We start from the raw sequence: 21,518 nt of genomic DNA on the forward strand, positions 1-21,518 counted from the left end.
GACAGACAGACAGACAGACAGACTGACCAGATAGATAGATAGATAGACAGTGAGACAGATTGATAGGCAGACACATATATAGACAGGCAGATAAATAGTCATATAGACAGACAGACAGACACACTGACCAGATAGATAGACAGATAGATAGACAGACAGATAGATAAGAAGACAGACAGACACACTGACCAGATAGATAGATAGATAGACAGACACATATATAGACAGGCAGATAAATAGTCATATAGACAGACAGACAGACACACTGACCAGACAGACAGACAGACAGACAGATAGATAGATAGACAGACAGACAGACACACTGACCAGATAGATAGACAGATAGATAGACAGACAAATATACAGACAGATAGACAGATAAGTGCAATGAACACCAGCCATCTCCAGACAGACTTACAGAATTATGCAGAGGTCTGAAGAGCTCTGAGAACAGTCCAGTGTGTATCTAGAACCTCACTAACACAAGCCAAACACTTCCCTTCAGAAGTTTACATCCATCCTTGATTCTAGTTCCAGACATTCATTCAGACCAGCCTCCTCCACCTATGAGAGGGTGTGGTCTGATTTTGGGAAATGCCCGGATTCAGACAGGCAGTAAGGTGCAGCTCGGCTGAGGAGTGGTTTCATCACAGGGCTGGTGGAAGAGCTTCGCTGGGAGTGGATGGCTGCGGAGGCTGGAGAAGAGTCCTGATCGCCCGTCCTGAGTTTCCCTCTGGAAGCGCCAGGAGAGTCCAGTGAGGAGCCTGTAGGAAGAGGACGGAGGGGTCATGAATCAGTCCGAGAAGGAAAACGAGGATGCCAGAAACGGGTCTGGAAGAAGCGAGAAGGATCAGGTCAGTCTGAAGATCGCCCCTGATCTCCACACACGGGGGCTGTTACTCTTGGAGATCTTTCTCCTAATGGTTTAAAACTTCTCTGTAGACCAATGAGATCGGTCTGAACCAAGCAGGAAGAGCTGTGTGTGTGTGTGTGTGTGTGTGTGTGTGTGTGTGTGTGTGTGTGTGTGTGTTATTCCTTGTTTGGTACAGAAATTCCAGATATCCCAGTATGGCTTATGTTAAAAACCCAGAGAACCTCCTTTATAAAAGTCTATAGTGAAAGTTCAGCATCTCCAAACTGCATGACTGACCCATGAGTTCAATCTGGACTGGGTACAGGGGCAAACTCTGAGTCTGCAGCTTTAACACACAACCTCTGGTCTGTCAGAGCAAGGGTCTCTCCAAGGTACTAGGCTAAACCTCAAATTTCCATACCCCACATAATGCACCACTACATCTGTCATGAAACCAGGACTTCTATACACACACACACACACACACACACACACACACACACACTGAGATCTATTTGTAAACAGGAAGTCCTGCAGTTTGTTCTCTTAAGCATACAATGCACTAGTTGGGTGTAGTAGTCACGGCCTATGTAGTGTGTGTGCACCACGTAGAGACTGAGCCCCTTTCCTGTAGTGTCCTGCTCAAATACCCACCTGCTCCGACTCCTGAAACAGGCAGAGGGTGGGTGATATGGCAGAACTTTGGGAGGAGAAACAAGAGCTTCTCATTCTGAAGAAAGAAAGTAGTGAGATCTTGTGGGTGAGCTAGTCTGAGGAACAGAGCTCGGTTCCTCCAGGGTTCTCCTGGACGCCCCCCAGTCCAGCCAGCACAGCGTGGAGGATGTGTTCAACTCCATCAGCAGCAGCAGCAGCAGCAGCAGCAGCAGCAGCAGCAGCAGCAGCAGCTCACCTGATTTACCATCATTAAGCCCTGATTTACCACCAAACCAGGTGTTGATCCGAGGAGAACTCTAAATAATACTAGACTCCATGAGAGAGCAGAACTTTGGAGATGTTCTAATGATGAACACAGTGATGGAGAACCACCACCACTACCTTCTGTAGGAGTGTTATTATTAGTGTTTATTAGCCCCCCCCCCCCTTGATTATAAATCGTCCCATAATTGATCAGTCCTGCTGTGATGTACTCAGAATGAATATTTTAATACAGATGCCAAGTGTTAGACCACAGTACCAGTATCAGTACCAGTCTAAACCCTGGCAAATATGATCCTCCTCATTGTCTGAACACCAAAGGTTCCAAGTCTTGGACTTAAGTGGAGCATGAACCATTAGACCTTGTTGGTTTAGCCTCAATCAGGGCAACTCACTCTAAATGTTTTTTGGATTGAATAGAGAAACCGATTTTATTACATTGTCTGTTTTTAATATAATTCTTTTAGCAATAAATAAATAATTGTGCTAAATAAGTGCTTTTAGTACTGTGGAACTTCTCCACCTTCTCTAAATAGCATCGCTGCATCACCATTGATTTGACCAAGCCAATAGAGACAACACCTATTAGGTCTGATCTGAAGTATTTTCACAGATAACTGAGACACCATTTAGGCAGGCATGCAACCTCCAGCCTAAAATTATGCCTCCAAAACAGCTCTGACCCATCAAGGCGTGGACTCTGCAGAACCTCTGAAGGTGCCCTATGGAATGTGGCACCAGGACATTAGCAGCAGATCTGTTGAACCTGTAAATTGTGAGGTGGGGCCTCCATTAGCATCAGTAAACCTGCGGTCCTGCCACTGCTTATCAAAAATACCCCACAAGACCTGCCTGATGTTTTGGAGATGCTCTGATGCTACCAGTCGTCTAGAACATCACAGTTTGGTTCTTGGTCTAGATTCTCATGTTTGCCAATTCATCCTGCTTCAACACCTCCATCACCTTCAAGAACTGGCTGTTCACTCACTGCCTCATATATAATAATAATATATAATTAATAATGTCACCTGACCGACCTACCTGATCATTTGGTTGCTAGTTATTTTACAATGCTGCCGTGTCCTCAGCTCAACAGTCATCAGACCCATTCAAATCTACCTACACAAATTGCTTCATAGCTTTGAGCTTGTGTTTAGGATGAATACTTTAAAATGAAGATGCCAAATGGAACCCAAGAGTGCTATTTGTAATAGTGCTATAGAAGAACCACTTTAGGTTCCCTAGAGAACCTTCTGTATAAATTGAAGTGTTGTGTCCAAACCAGGAACCATTTGGGAACCAGTATTTTTAAGGGTGTAGACGCATAGGCACCTTATATACAAAAAAGGAAAGAAAAAGGAAGTGCGCCTTTCATCATTCATCTTTTTATCTCTGGTCAAGCCGGCTTTATTCAGTGGTCCGGAGATAACATCAGGGTGTGGGTGTGTGTGTTCTTCATGCAGGTTTGGAGTTGCAATAGTCAGATTTTTTATTATCTGTTTCATTTAGTTGCATTCCACAGTAACTTGAGGAAGAAAATCCTGTTTGTTTGTTTGTTTTGTTTATTTGTTTGTTTGTGGTCAGGTTTCTAAGACTTTATCACTGCAAATATCTGGTTATTCATTTTTTTCATAAGTTCAAGTTTGAATTTTGCTACATAATTTATCAAATAGTCAGCTCATTATCATAGTCATTATTATTATTATTATTATTATTATTATTATTATTATTATTGACACTATACATTAATACATTATTCTTATTTAGTGGTTTTCATGAATTTAAAGACACCATATCACAGACTTACACCGTCTGTCCACTGACAGTCCACTGTCTACTCAGTGTGATCTTAGGCTTGCATGCAGCTGCTTGGCCATGGAAGCCCATTTCGTACAACGTGCAACTCTCAGTTCTTGCACTGGTGTTGCTTCTTCCAGAGGCGGTTTGGCACGCAGTACTGAGTGATGCAATTCTGCAGCTCTGTGAGTTTGTGTGGTCTACAGTGTCGTGGCTGAGCTGCTGTTGCTTCTAGACACTTCACAATAACAGTGCTTATGGTTGACCGGGGCAGCTCTAGCAGAACAGAAGTTTCATTAACTGACTTGTGGCAGCGGTGATCATCCCATGACCGTGTTTAAATGTTTATAGACACTGAGCTCTTGGGTAAGACCCATTGTATTGCCTATGGAAAGGGCATGGCTGTGTGCCTGTTGGCAAGAAATAACGCTAAAGTTCCTCAATCCCTCTGATCTAATCGTCTGCAGTGTTGTGTGGATATAATGCACCATCTCTATCTGTGTTTATTTGGCTTAATTCCAATGTTATATAGCTTTATATGGGCACGGACACCTGTGATGTGATAATGTACTGTCGTTTAAAGCAGATTTGCAGGCCTTTACTTTGGGACAAAGGTATTGGGACACCTACACATTGCACCTACAGGATCTTTTCTGATGTCCCATTCTAAACCCATAGGCATTCATATGGAGTTGGTCCCCCTTTGCTCTGAGCTCTAACAGCAGCAGGTCTGGAGCTCTGCTGCAGTTATTGGAGACTTTTCTGCACTCTGCTCTGAGCTCAGCACTCGGCCCTGACCCCGCTCTGTAACTTTAGGTGGTCTGACAGACACTCTGTTGCTGAGCTGCTCTCTGTGAGCTGTTCCTCCTAAACTCTTCCACTGTTCAATAATAATCCCACTCACAGCTGATGGAGGAAGATCTAGGAGGGAGGAAATTTCACCAGCTGACCACCTGAATTCAGTTAAGAGGTGTGTCCCAATACTTTTGTCTGTATAGTTTATATATAGTTTATATGTTTAAAAACATGCATGGCCTTTTTTTTTTTTTGGACCAAGCCTGGACTTAGTAGGGTTTGGATGGCAGTTTAATCAAAGGCTAGGGTTTATACACGTCCACGATGGCACCCCACACTGTGATTCCAGATAAGAATAATTAAGTTTAACACAGTTATTGTGTTATTCTAAATTATTTGAGGCATATTATTTGTCTGAACTTGTAATTTTAAGTACATTTATATTGATCAGCACATAATTCTACTTATTATACTTATAATTTTGTTATTAACACACATTATAGCTGAAAGTGTTGCTCTGTGTCAGTGTTAGTCTGCTGACCAGTGAGCATGTGATGGTATGGTGTTTTTTTCCCTTCATCTGCCTCGATCTGCTCCAGGCCCAGAGTGAACGGCGTCCTCACGTGTTTCTCATTCCTCAGCCTGAAACCCTCTGAAACACGGTTCATGCTGACTTACTGATTCTCCATTGAGAACCTACTTGAATAAAAAATCCTATCAAGCTTAAAAATGGATGTATTGTTACATTGAGTGGTAGCTGCACTATAGGGACAAAAGTATTGGGACACCTGCTCATTCCTTGTTTTTGTCCGAAGGGTCAAGGGGATTAAAAAAGAGCGTATCCAGCTTTTGTCGGAGTGACTGTCTCTTCTGTCCAGGGAGGAAAGCTTTCTGCTAGATTTTGGAGGAACATTGCTGTGAGGATTTAATTGCATTGACTGATGATCATCATCCAACATCCTGACCTTACTAATGCTCACCACCCCACCTCATCCGTAATTCCCCAACTTATCCCAAAAGTACTGGATGGAGCACCACCACCACCACCAACATCATTCCAGAGAACACAGTAGCTCCACTGCTCCACAGCTCCTCAGTGCTGGGGGCTTCATACCTTTGTAGTCCATGCCTGCTTTAGACATGGTGACCGTAGGGTCATGTTTATCTGCTCCAGAGAGTCCTAGTGGGACTTTTGGCAGGTAGTGCTTCTCTACAGGGACTAGACAAGGTGTGTGTGTGTGTGTGTGTGTGTGTGTGTGTGTGTGTGTGTGTGCATCTGTGCAATGGGTGCAACAACCTTGTTCGCTCTCTTTCTCTCCCATGACTATCATTTCTGCTGCACTGGAAGGCGTATGGGGTGTTCTAGTAAAAGCAGATGATTAACCTGACTGTAAACGGGCAGTCTTGGTCATTCCTGCTAGATTTAGCAGAGTCCTGTTGTCTATAGCAGGTCTGTGCATAACACAGAATGCAGTGTGGTCATTATTTTTGTATGATTTGTAGATTCCAGGAACAGGGGAGAGTGTAATGGTTGGGTTAGCAGTGGATTGATGCCCTCGGGGTGGCCTTGATTCTGGACCTGTAGGTTTATTATTCTGTTATTAACAGACATGTATAAAGTACTAGAGACCCAGACTTCAGTAAAAGTACAAGTGCTTTATGAAAAAAGTGACTTGAGGAGAAGTAGAAGTGTCTTTAAGCTCTGTATTTAAATAATAGTACTAAAGTAATTAGCATTTTTGTACTTAAGTATTGCAAGTAGTTCATTCTAAAAACTGAAAGTAAAAGTACAGTACTGTGTTCTGTAGTTATTCTGGACCTGTATAAAGTACTGGAGACCCAGACTTGAGTAAAAGTACAAGTACTTTATGAAAAAGTGACTTGAGTAGAAGTAGACGTGTCTTTAAGCTCCAGACTTACTTACATAAGGGTGAAGTACTAAAGTATTCAACACTTTTTGTACTTAAGTACAGTACTGTGTTCTGTAGTTCTTACAGAAAGCAGTCAAAAGTTTGGGTATCAGTGTTTATATTGGTTCAGATGCTCAGACTTAAGGACTGTCTCAGTTCCTCTGGCTGTAGTAGAAGGACAGGACTGTAGGAGACAGAGTTCATCAGTTCACTATCTAAACTAACTCAGACCTGACTCGACCCGCCACATACAAGAGCTTCATCTGTAAAACCAGTGAGGAGAGCAGCTCAAACCCCTGAGCTTCACTCTCTGGAAACTCAACTACAGCTGAACGATTCGGCACATACAAGTATTTGGGTATTTGCAGGAGGTGAAGATGGAGGTGGTCCTGGAATATGATCGAACATGCAAGACAAGTTACAGGTGTGTGTGTGTGTGTGTGTGTGTGTGTGTGTGTGTGTGTGTGTGTGTGCGCTCGCCCTTAGGGTTTAAATGGCTAACTAAAATGAAAGGGTCGAGCACTCCTTGCTATACACACTGCATTGCTATTACTCCACAAGCACAGCAAGTGGACCTAGAGCTCCTGTTTTAGCTCTTGTCTGAACATCAGTTTCTCTCTATGTTCTGTTTCTCATTATCTGTGGAATGTGGCGTTGACTTACGGTTGAGTTGCCCCGTTCTGTCAGCGAGACAAAATCTGCTTTAGCAAAAACACTGGAGGAACAGTTAGTTAAGCACCTTGCTGTAACGTCTGCTGTAACTCTGAAACCACTTTATTAGAAACACCTACCTTTTATACATCAATCAGCCATAATATTAAAACCACCTGCCTAATATTGTGTAATTTGGCTCCTCTGAAGGCGTCTTCTGTTGGTATTTGGCACCAAGACTAACATCCTGTAGGTTGTGAGGTGGGGCCTCCATGAGCAGCATTGAGACTGTCAGCAGTTCACCGCTTGTCCCTTTGGAGCACTTTTGGTAGGTATTGACCCCTGCATACCTGGAACACCCGCAAGACCTGCCTGATGTCTTGCAGATGTTCAGACCCAGTCGTCTATCCAGTTTCGCCAGTGTCTTCGAATCTTGCATTGGCCAATTTTTCCTGCATCAACAACTCCATCTTCAAGAACTGACCTTTCACTTACTGCCTAATATATCCACCCTTTGACCAGTTCTTGAAGGTGATGGCGGCGTTAAAGCCAGTAAAAATGGGCGTCCGTAAGAATCTGAGACACTGTTACGAGAACCCATTTATGATGTTCTAGACGACTGGGTCAGAACATCTACAAAACATCGGGCAGGCCTAGTGGGGGATTTTGTAGTATGCAGTGGTCAGTACCTGACCTGGTGAACTGGTGACATGGGGTCATGGGCACCTGAGGGTCACTGATGCATGCAAGCCATGGAGGCCTTACCTACAGGATCTGCTGCTAACACCTTGATACCAGATACCACGGGACACCTTCAGAGGTCTTGTGGAGTCCATGCCTCGAATGGTCAGATCTGCTGTGGCCACATAAGGAGGACCTACTCTGTGGGTATTTTTGAGGGGTGTTCAAATGTTGTAATTATAATATGTCTTTTAATTTTAACCGCCAAGTTTATCTACCTAGTTAAGCTGTGTGTGATCTCCTAATCTCCTCAATGTTTTTGTGTTTTCCAGAGCTGGATACCAAAGATCATAAAGAAGAAGGTGTGTTGTACATTTCTGGAGGCTGGCCAAAGGTATGGAGACGTGTTTCCACTTGTCTGTGTCACTCAGCTGTCTGTTTTTCAAATGGAAAGAATGTTCTGTAGAGTTCCAGTCGTCCTCTCTGGATGTCTGGAACATTTAAGGTTGGGGAGCTGTGTTTGGTCTGTAGGATTCATGCTACTGGGCGTGTTTGTAGGCTTTGTGATATGAATGCCTGTGTCCTGTCTGATTGACTGTAATGCTAAAGCTAACAAATTGGGCTGGTTGACTGGGAACTGTGGGAGAGCAGAGCGGAATGGCATGTCGCATTAAGGATTTCCATTTAAACAATCAAGCAAAACAAGATCATAACAGGTTAGCCATCCCCTATATGGACAAAAGTATTGGGACACCTGCTAATTCATTTTCGTTTCTTCCACGATCAGGAATATTAAAAAGAGTTCTTCCTGCTTGTGTTGGAGTAACTGTCTCCACTGTCCAGGGAAAAAGGCTTTCTACTAGATTTTTGTGAAGCATTGCTGTGAGGATTTGATTGCCTTCAGCAACAGGGACATTAGTGAGGTCCGCATGTTGGTTGGTGCTCCATCCATCATTCCAGAGAACCCCTCTAGCCCACACCAGGCGTTAGGCAGCATGGTGCCAATAGGCTCATGTTGAGCTGCTCCAAAATGTCCTATTCTATTGGCAGTACTTAGTAGAAGGGGTGTCCACAAACATTTGGACATGCGTGTCATTGCGCTTTCTAGGCTCATAGCTCTTGGTGAATGTGGGTTTATGGCGCATACTGGGTTACGCTGCCCTCTTCATGGCAGACTGGGGTTCAGTTGTCCGGCCTGGGAAGGTCTGCCACTCTACACCAGTCCTTGGGCAAGGCTCCTATCTCTACGTCCTCTGACCTGCGTATCATGATTCACATGACTGAGCTCTGGATAAGAGCATCTGTGTTCTGCAGATGGAAACACCTTGATGAAGATAGAATTAACGGAGCACTGCTGGTTGGAGTTGACAGAAAGGCTACTGTAACTCAGATAACCACTCTGTACAGTTGTGGAGAACAGAAGCACCCACCTTGAGGAGGATGGGCTAAAACAGCAGAAGACCACGACAGGTTCCACTTCTGTCCGCCAAGAACAGAAAGCTGAGGCTGCAGTGGCTCGGCACAGGCTCACCTGCACTAGACTGCTGAAGACAGCTGGAACACCCAGAATCCATAACCCAACCAGCATTGTGTCAGCAGTCCAGGCTGGTGGTGGTGGTGTAATGGTGGGGGGGGGTGAGGGGTTCTTGGCACACTTTGGGCTAAACTAAACCTCAATCAGTCATTACTTAAACACCACAGGCTATTTGAGTATCATTGCTGACCCAGTTCAGCCCTTCGTGAGCACTGTCATTAGCCATTACTGTCTAATCCCTACTTCCAGCATGATGATGTACCATATCACAAAGCTATTTCATGAACCAGTGATGGTCGGTCTCTCATTCTCTCCCTCTCCCTGCAGTGATGAAGACCTCTGTCAGTGTGGGGGCCCGCGTGCAGCCCACAGCTCCGGGGCAACAGGGGACTTTTTCGCCTCTGCTGTGGTCAGTCAGTGGGACACGACTGTTCACACGGCCGAATATCCCACCGACGCTTTCGGAGAGGTGGAGTTTGCTGGGACTGGACGAAGAAGACACAGCCATGTATGTAACCTAACACACACATTCATCACATCAGCAGTGTCCGCCTCTGCATATTTCACAAATTCTAAATTAGCAGTCTTTTAGGGTTTCCGCAGGTGCTTAATATGCTCTATAATGTCTCACGTGTAAGTAAGTATTTATGTATTTATTTATTTACGTTCAGCCAATAAAATGATTTAAGATATTAAAAACTAGGGTGATGCTTAAATGGAAAAGAGTCATTGTGTTTATTAAACTAATGTACTAAAGTCTGCCAACCAAAAATATCAGATAAACTGACCATTGACGACAGGCTAGGCTAGAGGATAGCCTGATATCCGAACTGATAAACATGCTGATAATCAAAAAAAAATTATATATAGAATATATTTATATAAAATATACATTAGTGGTATTAAAAATGGAAAACATTTCACAGTAAAATCTCGTAGAAAAGCCTTGTAATACCCTTAATTTCATGAAAAACAATGAATGAGGTGTCCAAATACTTTTGTCAATATAGTGTATCTTTTAAATGTTCAAAAAGACAGGTTTTTGTTTGATGTGCTCTTCGTTTCCACTAAACCAGACTCTTTCTTTATATATAGAAATTATATTTTTATTATATATACATATATATTTTTTACACCCCCCCCCCAACAAAAAACATTTTAGCTTTCCCTGATACGCACCCTTTAATGCAGACAGAGTGGGATCAGTATATCCGCCTATATGTGCTGTGCTGTGCTGATCTGTGTGTGTGTTTTGCTGAGAGCTCAGCAGTGTGTTTACTCAGGCTGCACTGTCAATCACATTCTCCCTGACACGGCTCACGTGCTATGAATAGAGCAGTGCACGACGGGGAGGCACACACTATTAAGGACATGTTAGAGTGTGCATGTGCGCGTATGTGAGAAGGCTGTCAGCCTTTCAGGTTTGTCTTGTGACCTTTTGATTTCGCGACGAAAATGTGATTACACAATAGACTTCCCGCGTCTCTCTGTGTCTCCTTCGGGTTTGGGTGAACAGCAGCAACCCTTACGCATTTAGACGTCGTGTTTCAGCCCCATAATGAAGGAACGCCCGGCCGTTTTTTACTGCAGCTTTTATTTTACACGCTCTCTTAAAGATCTTAAAGATAAACACCGAACCTGTCGAGCAGGGGATAGCTCTGCTGGTTTAAAAAAATTTAAAAAAAAAAAGCCCATAAAATCAGGGGTGGGCCGAATTTGAAAGATCAGAGGCTGCCAAAAATGTAGTACAACCCAATGGAGGTGTTTACTATAGCTGCACTGTACTGAGTTTAGTCAGTTACTCCTTCAGTACTGCGGTCACATTACTGTAATCTAACCCTGCACAATATGTCCAAATACTTGTGGACACCCCTTCTAAGAATTGCATTCAGCTACTTTAAGTTGCACCCATTGCTGACACTGATGTGCAAATGTACACACACACACACACTCTCTACAGCTTGTCTAGTCCCTGTAGAGAAGCACTGCCAATAGAATAGGACTCTCTAGAGCAGATGGTAAACATGCGTTAGGGCGGCATGGTGCCAATAAGCTCAAGGTTTGGCTGGAGGGGTACAAAGCCCCCCGGCATTGAGCTGTGGAGCAGATGATGGGGTCTTGGAGATGAGGTCAGGTGGCTACTCATTCCTTGTTTCTTCCGAAATCCGGCTCCTCCGTTTGAGTTGCCCTTTTCCAGACGGTGACATCTGGGAAAGCCATGGTAACAAAGCCTGTTTTGTGTAGCAACCTGTTTTTTTTCCCTAATCCAGAAGAGTCTGGAGGTGGTGTGCTGCTCTCCAGTGTTACAAGTATCAACAACACCAGATTCTCCAAAGTGGTCGTTGTGTTGTGCTGTTTTTCAGCTTTAGGCTGGAGAGGCTTTCTCCAGTGGGTGGGGTTTAAATATAATGAGTCAAGACTGTGATGTAACAGTTTGGGGATTTTTAGAATTGGCCTTTTTTACAGCTGTGAAGGAGAAATCACAGTGTTTGAGGTTCACTGTTTGTCCTTCCATGTTCTGAACCACTCGTTATTCAACTATGCCAAATCGTAATATGATTTATTAACTTTATTCCTACATGAAAAGATCCTCAGGGTTCGCAGAGGAAATGCAGTGTTAGATTTTTTTGTAACATTAAAAGCCAGCAGTGACTGACAACAATCAATCAATAACTAAATAAATAAATCAGGATAAATGATCCCATAAGCCCTGCCGTCGCATTGGTCCACTGCGACTGAGGTGAGGGTTCGTGGCTGGAGCTTTGAGACCTGCGATCCTAATATAGACATGTTTGACCTTCTGCGGATGTTGAAAGAGGTTTTTGGTGTTTCGTCCTGAAGTTGGCGCCTGCGCTCGACATGTCTTGCACAGAACCTGTTTTTGATGCATGTTGGTTTTCCTGAAACCAGACTACTCCCACACACAGGATGTGCTGTTTGTTTCTCTTTGGGATCAGCTCGTCCACTCACTCGCTTGCTCAGAAGAAGCGCTCATGTTTTCCCTGATATCTAACTGTGTCAAGCTGCTTGTTCATTAATAGTTGTGCGTCTTTGTCATGCTCGGCATTTGCATGATTAGGTAGGCTCTGATTTAACGCCATACGACCACATGGGATATTATAGCAATCAATTAGGAACACCACAGCAACCACCCAATAACCATTTAGCAACAGCATAGCAACCACCTGGAAAACCATAGCAACCATGTAGCAACACAATCTGAACAATTCAGCCACCACTTGCAAACACCATAGCAACCACATGGGATATTATAGAAACCAATTAGGAACACCACAGCAACCACCTAGTAACCATTTAGCAACAGTATAGCAGCCACATAATACCTTCTACACCATTTAGCAACACCATAGCAACCACCTAGTAACCATTTAGCAACAGTATAGCTGCCACATAGCAATACCATCTACAACATTTAGCAACACCATAGCAACCACCTAGTAACCCCTTTGCAGCACCCTAGCAGCCACCTAGCATCTTAATTGAAACCACCTGGAATACCATAACAACCAAGCAACTTCCTGGAAGTGGAATCCACTGTAGCTGCTCAACCGTTCTGCGTGTCCTTCAGGAAGTTCACTGTTCTAGTGTATTGATCAGGTTCTACCTTTTAGAACATCACAGCTGTAACTGTCTCTCACTTCTTATCGCTATTGTCTCTTTCTGTCCCCAGTTTCTGCGCCTGTCATGCGACACCCCCGCCTCGCTCGTCTACAGCTTGATGACCATGCACTGGGGGCTGCCGCCGCCCAACCTGGTGGTGTCTGTTGTGGACGGAGGGGGCCGGGAGAAGGTGAAGAGCTGGGTCCGAGAGGTGCTGAGACAGGGCCTGGTGCGAGCTGCTCAAAGCACAGGTGACTTTCAGTCTACCGTACTGTGATAATGTTGCTATGTGTGTGATGCTGTTTACATTATGATTGCGATATCATGATGTAAATTCCTAGAAACACCCTTGTGGAAGGACCGTAACTGGTCTGCATGCTCGCAGCTCATTTACATGTCTGCAGCATCAGTATTGCAGAGGCTAGTATTGCGCTACCGGTTGCTACACTCGGTTTCCTCCAATGCTACAGTGTGTGAAAGTGTGCCTGCCGCAGTTGTGTGTTTCTAGCTCACATGCCATGTGGCAGTCCATGTTTGCGTAAGCTGAAAGATTAGCATGAGTGCAGTTAGGGTGTGTTGGTGCCATGCAGAGTATGCATGTGTGTGTGTGAGGGAATGTGTGAATGCCTGAGATTCATGAAATCGTCTTTAACGTACAGTTCTTTATCCAGTGAACCACCTGGAATTTTAACACCGATTGTATCCAACCGCCCTGTCTGTTTTGCTGCGTAAGGCTGTACCTGTAGGCCCCTCCCCTTTCCTGTCCTCCAGTGTTACTTCAAAATCTGACTGAGACGTTCTATTGCACAGGAAAGCAGCTTCAGTCAGCTGATTGAACTCGCACCTCACAAGTCCTGCTGTTTGCTGTGATATGTGTATCAGGACTGTAGGTTACTCTGATTCTGAGTTGAGAAAAAGATATGACGTACAGTGGGTAAAAAAAGAATTTAGTCAGTCACCAATTGTGCAAGTTCTCCCACTTAAAAAGATGAGAGAGGCCTGTAATTGACATCATAGGTAGACTCAACTATGAGAGACAAAATGAGAAAGAAAATCTGAAAATCACATTGTCTGATTTTTAAAGAATTTAAATAATGGTGGAAAATAAGTATTTGGTCACCTACAAACAAGCAAGTTTTCTGGCTGTCACAGACCTGTAACTTCTTCTTTAAGAGGCTTCTCTGTCCTCCACTCATTACCTGTATTAATGGCACCTGTTTGAACTGGTTAACAGTATAAAAGACACCTGCCCACAACCTCAAACAGTCACACTCCAAACTCCACTATGGTGAAGACCAAAGAGCTGTCGAAGGACACCAGAAACAACACTGTAGACCTGCATCAGGCTGGGAAGACTGAATCTGCAATAGGCAGCAGCTTGGTGTGAAGAAATCTACTGTGGGAGCAATAATCAGAAAATGGGAGACCTACAAGACCACTGCTAATGTGCTCCCTCGATCAGGGGCTCCACGCAAGATCTCAGCCCGTGGGGTCAAAATGATCACAATAACGGTGAGCAAAAATCCCAGAACCACACGGGGGGGACCTAGTGAAAGCTGGGACCAACGGCTACCATCAGTAACACACCACGCCGCCAGGGACTCAGATCTTGCAGTGCCAGACGTGTTCCCCTGTTTAAGCCAGTACATATCCGGCCCGTCTGAAGTTTGCTAGAGAGCATTTGGATGTTCTGGAAGAGTATTGGGAGAATGTCTTATGATCAGATGAAACCAAAGTAGAACTGTTTGGTACAAACACAACTCGCTGTGTTTGGAGGAGAGTGAATGCTGAGTTGCATCCAAAGAACACCATACCAACTGTGAAGCATGGGGGCGGCAACATCATGCTTTGGGGCTGTTTCTCCGCAAAGGGACTAGGACGACTGGACATGAAAGAATTAATGGGGCCGTGTATTGTGAGATTTTGAGTGCAAACCTCCTTCCATCAGCAAGGGTATTGAAGATTAAACGTGGCTGGGTCTTTCAGCATGACAATGATCCCAAGCACACTGCCAGGGCAACAAAGGAGTGGCTTCGTACGAAGCATTTCAAGGTCCTGGAGTGGCCTAGCCAGTCTTCAGATCTCAACCCCACCTCGGTCATTGGCAACAAAGGATATGTAACAAAGTATTGAGATGAACTTTTGTTATTGACCAAATACTTATTTTCCACCATTATTTGCAAATAAATTCTTTAAAAATCAGACAAAAAATCAGATGTGATTTTCAGAATTTTTTTTTTCTCATTTTGTCTCTCATAGTTGAGGTCTACCTATTATGTCAATTACAGGCCTCTCTCATCTTTTTAAGTGGGAGAACTTGCACAATTGGTGACTGACTAAATTATTTTTTCCCCACTGTATGTTTTGATACCCAATCCAGCTAATTCTGACAGAATATTCACCCACATGTCGATTCACGCAGGACTAATATTAACATAACCTGAGGTTATTTTTACTGCTCGTTCTACAGAAGGTAAAACTTTTTAAAGCTCTTTCCACCTTCAAGTTAAATCATTTGAATGAGGGTTTGAATGATCTTGAAACCAGCAAATCTCACTCTCAGGACTGTTGTGGCACCAGTGTAGGAGGCAAGTATGTAGAGTAGTGTTGGTGTAGTGGATAACAACACTGCCCTCCCTGTGGCAGATTAGGGTTTGATTCCCAGGTCAGGCAACAGCAGTTGGAGGAGGGGCCTTACTGTACGCTGCATGCAGGTTACAGCTTGTGTGTGTGTGTCAGGTGCATGGCTAATGACCGGTGGTCTGAAGGAAGGTGTTGGTCGCTGTGTCGGTGAAGCCGTGCGGGATCACGTCGCTGCAGCCTCGTCACCCTCCCAGTCTAAGGTGGTCGCTCTCGGTGTGGCCCCCTGGGGCATGGTGGCCAACCGTCAGCAGCTGGTCAATGCACAGGTAGAGTACTACATGTGTACATACATGCGCACACACACATGTACACACCATAAAAAACATAATAAGGTATAAAGAACCTTAATACTTTCTTAATACTTTTAGAAAGGAGGTTCTTCAAGACTTCTAGCAAAGGCAGTGGTTATGTGTAGAACCATGACACCTGATGGAGATTTAAAGGACCAAATTCAGGAGGCTTATATGACACACTAAAAGGGTTCCACTACAGTTATAAGTTAAAGAGCTGCACTGCACAGTCGTATCAGAATATCAGAACAGGCTGCAGTGTTAGACAGTGGTGGAGACTTGAACCCGTGTATTAAAAGCACCAGTGAAAATCAGCATTTTATATATAACATAAACCTCTAGCCTCTAACTCTGTGACGGACGTTCCACCGCTCTCCTTTCAGGGCAGTTTCCCAGCGAGATACTATGTTCAGAACACGTCGCAGGACTCCTGCTATCTGGATAACAACTACCAGGCCTTCCTGCTGGTGGACGATGGGAGTGTTGGCCACCGGGGCAGTGAAACAAACTTCATCACAAACCTGGAGGACCACATTTCCAATCAGCGCACTGGAATCTGGGGTGAGGAAGGGAACCAAACACACTACAGGAGAAAAAGAGAACCTTTGATAAAGCTGAACTGTAGCAGAACCCATTAGAACACTAAAGCTGTAGAGAAGTACTGCCAATAGAATACAGAAAATCATAAGCCTATTGGCACCATGGCTAAAGCCAGGTGTGAACTAGAGGGGTATAAAACATCCCTCAATCCCAGCATTGAGCTGTGGAGGAACTGTTTTTTCTGGAATTATAGTGGTGCTCCATCCAGTACTTTTGGGATGAGTTGGGGAGTTGGAGAGGATGAGGTAGGGTGATGATCGCTTTACGTTGCTGAATGCAATAAAATCCTCACAGCAATGCTCCTCCATAATCTAGTAGAAAGCCTTCTTCCCTGGACCGTAGAGACTAACATGATGAACTCTTTAATATCCATGATTTTAGACGAAGCAGTAAATGAGCAGACGTCCCAATACTTTTGTCTGGATAGTGTTCCTTATGTTGATTATTGTTAAATGTTAAAGTATATATTAATTTGAATTTATATTTAAAATCATTTAAATTCACATTTATTCATCTATTTAAACTGATCAATTTACAATTTGGACAGAATATATGTATATTTTATTAAGACAAATTGTTTATTTTGAGAAAAATAAGAATTTATAAATTCAATTTACCTTAAATCAATTAAAAGCTAAGAAGCATTTATTCCATAAACGCTCAAATTCACTCCCATTTTCTTTCTGGATTTATTCACACACAAGCATAGCTATAAACATAAACTGTGGGGTTAAACAAGCAGCTCCTCCCTTTCTGTGGCCCACTGCACTTACGAAGTCCATACACGTCACCTCACCCTTTAATTCTCTATCCTAGCGCTCTTATTGGCTGTTGCACATATTCAGTTATGCATGGACTCTCGCATGACTGGACTTTTAAACATCGGAAGTACTTGGAAGTACCAGTCTGGAGCTGCAGTAGAATATGTTAGAAAGGACAAATCCAGCCAAAAATCATATAGTGCACACCTGACTTTAGGGGGTCCGACAGTGGGAAATTGTTTGTGTCTTGGTATATTTAAATAACAAGAGTTCAGTACATGGAAGTGACAACCTGTGAACCTTAAACTCTGCTGTTCGGGCCAGTGCCAAACGTGCCAGTCCCAAAATCCTAAAACTGTTACATCACAGTCTTGACTTGTTATATTACATTTACATAAACCCCACCCTCTACGCAGTTAAACCCAGTCAAAGCTGGAGAAACTGTAAAACACAACACCGACTTCAGAATAAGGGGGTGATGTTGATACTAGAGAGCAGCTCATCACCTCCAGACAGGGTTGCTGCGGAAACCAGAGTTTGTGATCATGGCTTTTCCTGTGCCAGTGTCCACAGGAGGGCAACTCTAACTCTGTGAGCAAAGAAGCTAGGCTAGAAGCTAACTTGTTGCCAAGAGAACAGCAACCCCATCCGGCAAGACTAATGTTTTTGAGCATATTTTGAGTGCTTTTGAGTGAGTATTTGGAAAGCAGAGTTTTTTTTTTTTATTACACTCTTGTGCGTTTTCTCTACTTATACAATATTTATCGCAATATTTTATCTTAAAAAATGTTCTTTAAACACTGTAATATAAAATTGCCCAGCTCTATCTAGAACATTACTAGATTCTTATGCTTGACCATTTTTCCTGCTTCAACACCTCCATTACCTTCAAGAACTGACTGTTCACCTGCTGCCTAATGTGTAGACCCCACCCCTTGACAGGAGCCACTGTAGATGAAGAGAATCAGTGTTTTTCAGTGCACCGGTACTATTGTTATGGCTGATTAAATTATTCTTAATTATTCCATAGGATGTTAAAATACGTCAGTCATGAACTAAAGCTGCTAACAATGCATGAGAACGAACACTGTGCTAATTGGTAGCTAATAGTTTTCACTGTTAGCCACATGAACCTGTAGTGTTTGACTCCCACAGTTTTAGTCTCAGAGTGGGTGTGGTTTCACCTAAAGACATTAATACTATATTGTATTTTTCACAGGATTGATTTCAGATATTAACTCATTTGTTTTGTCCTCCTGCACCCAAATACATCCACGATCACATCTACAGGTAGCGGTAACATTGAGATCCCAGTGTTGTGCATGCTGATTTCTGGGGAGGCTTCAGTGCTGAAGGTTTGTTATTAGGTTCTGTTTCTGTTCTCACTGTTGAGCTCTGCTGGAGCTGGATTTGTTTCATTAGTGGGAAATTGTCAAACTGCAGATTCATACTGGATTGAAATCGCCCCATAATTATTATAGTTACACCATAGAATGTGCACACCCAATTTAAATTCATACTGGTTTCAAATCATTCAGTCCTTATTACAGTCATACTATAGAAAGTGCACACCCAATTTAAATTCACACTGGTTTCAAATCATTCAGCCCTTACTAAGGAAAACTGGAAAAAGTACACACACTGTAATAATTATGGAGCGATTTGCATCTGCAGTCACACCATAGAATGTGCACACACTATATACATTCATACTGGTTTCAAATTATCCCATTCTTATTACAGTCAGACTGAAAGAAATACACACAACAAATTCATACTGCATTAAAATCTTCCCATAATTATTAGTCACACCACAGAATGTGCACACTCTATACAGATTCATACTGGTTTCAAATCATTCAATCCTTATTACAGTCAGACTGGATAAAACTACACACACTGCAGATTCATACTGGATTGAAAGCGTCCCATAATTATTACAGTCACGCTGTAGAAAGTGCACACCCAATATAAATTCATACTGGTTTCAAATCATTCAATCCTTTTTACAGGAAGACTGGAAAAAGTACACACACTGTAATAATTATGGGGTGATTTTAATCCAGTATGAATCTGCAGTCACACTATAGAATATGCACTCACTATATAGATTCATACTGGTTTCAAATTCATTCCATTCTTATTACAGTCAGACTGGATAAAACTACACACTGCAGATTCATACTGGATTAAAATCTTCCCATAATTATTAGTCACACCATAGAATGTCCACACACTATATAGATTCATACTGGTTTTGAATTATTCCATCATTTTTACAGTCAGACTGGAGTAAAACTACACACACTGCAGATTCATACTGGTTTCCAATCATCCTATCCTTCTTACAACCAGGCCATGGAAAGGATACACATTGCAGATTCACACTGGATTAAAATCACTCAGGATGTTAAACTACACCAGTATGAATCTACACTGCAGATTCGTACTGGGTTTATTATCACTGTCTAAACGTAAAAAAAACTGAAACGCACTGTAGCTTCATAAAATCTCCACTCAAATTCATACTGGACAGAACAACTCCAGTAGAGCCATAGTTAAGGTGTACTGCCGTAGCCTGTATTCTTGTGTCTTACGTTCATAGCCTGTCTCACTACTGTATCTCTTACTATCTCTCTCACTCTTGCACATGCGCGCACATACACACATGCACACAGAGAGTGGACATGTCCCTAAAGAAGGCCACACCGTGGTTGGTGCTGGATGGTTCTGGCCCAGCTGCTGACATGATAGCGGAGCTCCTGAGTGACCTGAGCCCTGCAGCGCCTCCTGTGGACGGTGAAGGGAGTCGTGACGGCACCACCGCTGAGCTTAAAGACCGAATCAAAGACATCATCAAGAAGTACTTCCCTGCTGAGAAATCGCTGGAGAAGCTAGTGGACCGGGTAAGAGAAGCAGGGATAACTGCTGTGTAAATAGGACTGTGTGTGTGTGTGTGTGTGTGTGTGTGTGTGTGTGTGTGTGTGTGTGTGTGTGTGTGTGTTATTTATATATTTTATTACTATTATTATATAATGTATGTCTCCCTCCCCCCCCCCCCCCCCCCCCCCCCTCAGGCTCTGAGCATCTATCAGAACAGAGCTTTGATCACGGTGTTTAATGGAGAGCAGGACGGCCCAGATGATTTCGATACGGTCCTTCTGAAAGCTCTGGTCAGAGGTGAGCCGATGGGCACAGGGTACCAATTGTGTACTGTGTTTGTCCAACATCCAGCAAGATCTCATTAATGCGCTTGTTGCTGAATGTGAGCAAATCCTCACAGCAATGCTGCTCCAAAATCTAGTAGAAAGTCTTTTTCCCTGGACAGTAGAGACAGTCCCAATACTTTTGTCCATGTAGTGTATTTATTCCAACCTTTCTATAAAATTTACATGTGTGTGTGTGTGTGTGTGTGTGTGTGTGTGTGTTTAGCCTGTAAGCAGATAAGCAGTGATGCCAGTGAGTACACAGAGGAGCTGAAGTTGGCTGTAGCCTGGAACAGAGTGGACATTGCAAGAGTGAGCTGTTCAATGGCGACATCCAGTGGCAGGTTAGAGTAACTGCAAGAATTACTACTATGACTACTACTAGAAGTAGTGGTATTAATAATAATAATAATAATAATAACAATAATAATAAAAGTCTCCTCTCTCTCTCTGTCTCTCTTTCTCTCTTTTTCAGTATGCTGACCTAGAGGACTGCATGACAGATGCTCTGGTGAACAATAAGCCCCAGTTTGTTCGGGTCTTTATAGAAAATGGTCTGAACATTCTGGAGTATCTGACCTACCAGCGATTGGAGAGTCTGTACCAGTCCCTGCCTGACACCTGTCTGGCCTACACGCTGCTGCAGAAGTGGCTGAGGGAGCGCCACAGCCTCGCCGCCTTGCAGGCCCACTCTCCGGACTCGAACAATAAAAACTGCAAAAAGCTTCTCAAGGTGCCGGCCAGCGCCCGCGGGCTCAGCCTGTACGAGGTGAGGGGGATTTTAGTAATTGCACTTCTTTAGAAAACAGTTTACCACAGCTGATTCACTTATTTTGGTAGAAATCAGGGTTTTTAATGACTGGCATTAATTTGTCCTAACACTAATAACACTCCTACAGCAAGTGGTGGTGGTTCTCCATCACTGTGTTCATCATTAGAACATCTCCAAAGTTCTCCTCTCTCATGGAGTCTAGTGTTATTTAGAGTTCTCCTCGGATCAACACCTGGTTTGGTGGTAAATCAGGGCTTAATGATGGTAAATCAGGTGAGCTGCTGCTGCTGCTGCTGATGGAGTTGAACACATCCTCCACGCTGTGCTGGCTGGACTGGGCGGCGTCCAGGAGAAACCTGGAGGAACCGAGCTCTGTTCTTCAGACTAGCTCACCCACAAGATCTCACTACTTTCTTTCTTCAGAATAAGAAGCTCTTGTTTCTCCTTTTTACTGGATTCGTGTTCACC

At 43.5% G+C, this 21,518-nt stretch overlaps 1 protein-coding gene across 1 annotated transcript in view; it reads left to right on the plus strand.

Moving 5' to 3' along the window:
- Positions 1-614: 614 nt before the first annotated feature.
- The window catches only part of trpm4a (transient receptor potential cation channel, subfamily M, member 4a), a 35,977-nt gene continuing 15,073 nt past the window's right edge, over positions 615-21,518 (plus strand). The window contains 12 exon segments of the mRNA XM_072693414.1: positions 615-854; positions 7,956-8,017; positions 9,485-9,665; positions 12,849-13,029; positions 15,518-15,687; positions 16,095-16,272; positions 18,363-18,427; positions 19,751-19,978; positions 20,150-20,252; positions 20,505-20,582; positions 20,585-20,622; positions 20,754-21,047. Coding sequence (XP_072549515.1) covers positions 789-854; positions 7,956-8,017; positions 9,485-9,665; positions 12,849-13,029; positions 15,518-15,687; positions 16,095-16,272; positions 18,363-18,427; positions 19,751-19,978; positions 20,150-20,252; positions 20,505-20,582; positions 20,585-20,622; positions 20,754-21,047 — 1,644 coding nt within the window. The 5' untranslated portion in view covers positions 615-788.

Source organism: Salminus brasiliensis, chromosome 12 (assembly GCF_030463535.1).
Source record: "Salminus brasiliensis chromosome 12, fSalBra1.hap2, whole genome shotgun sequence".
NCBI lineage: Eukaryota > Metazoa > Chordata > Actinopteri > Characiformes > Bryconidae > Salminus > Salminus brasiliensis.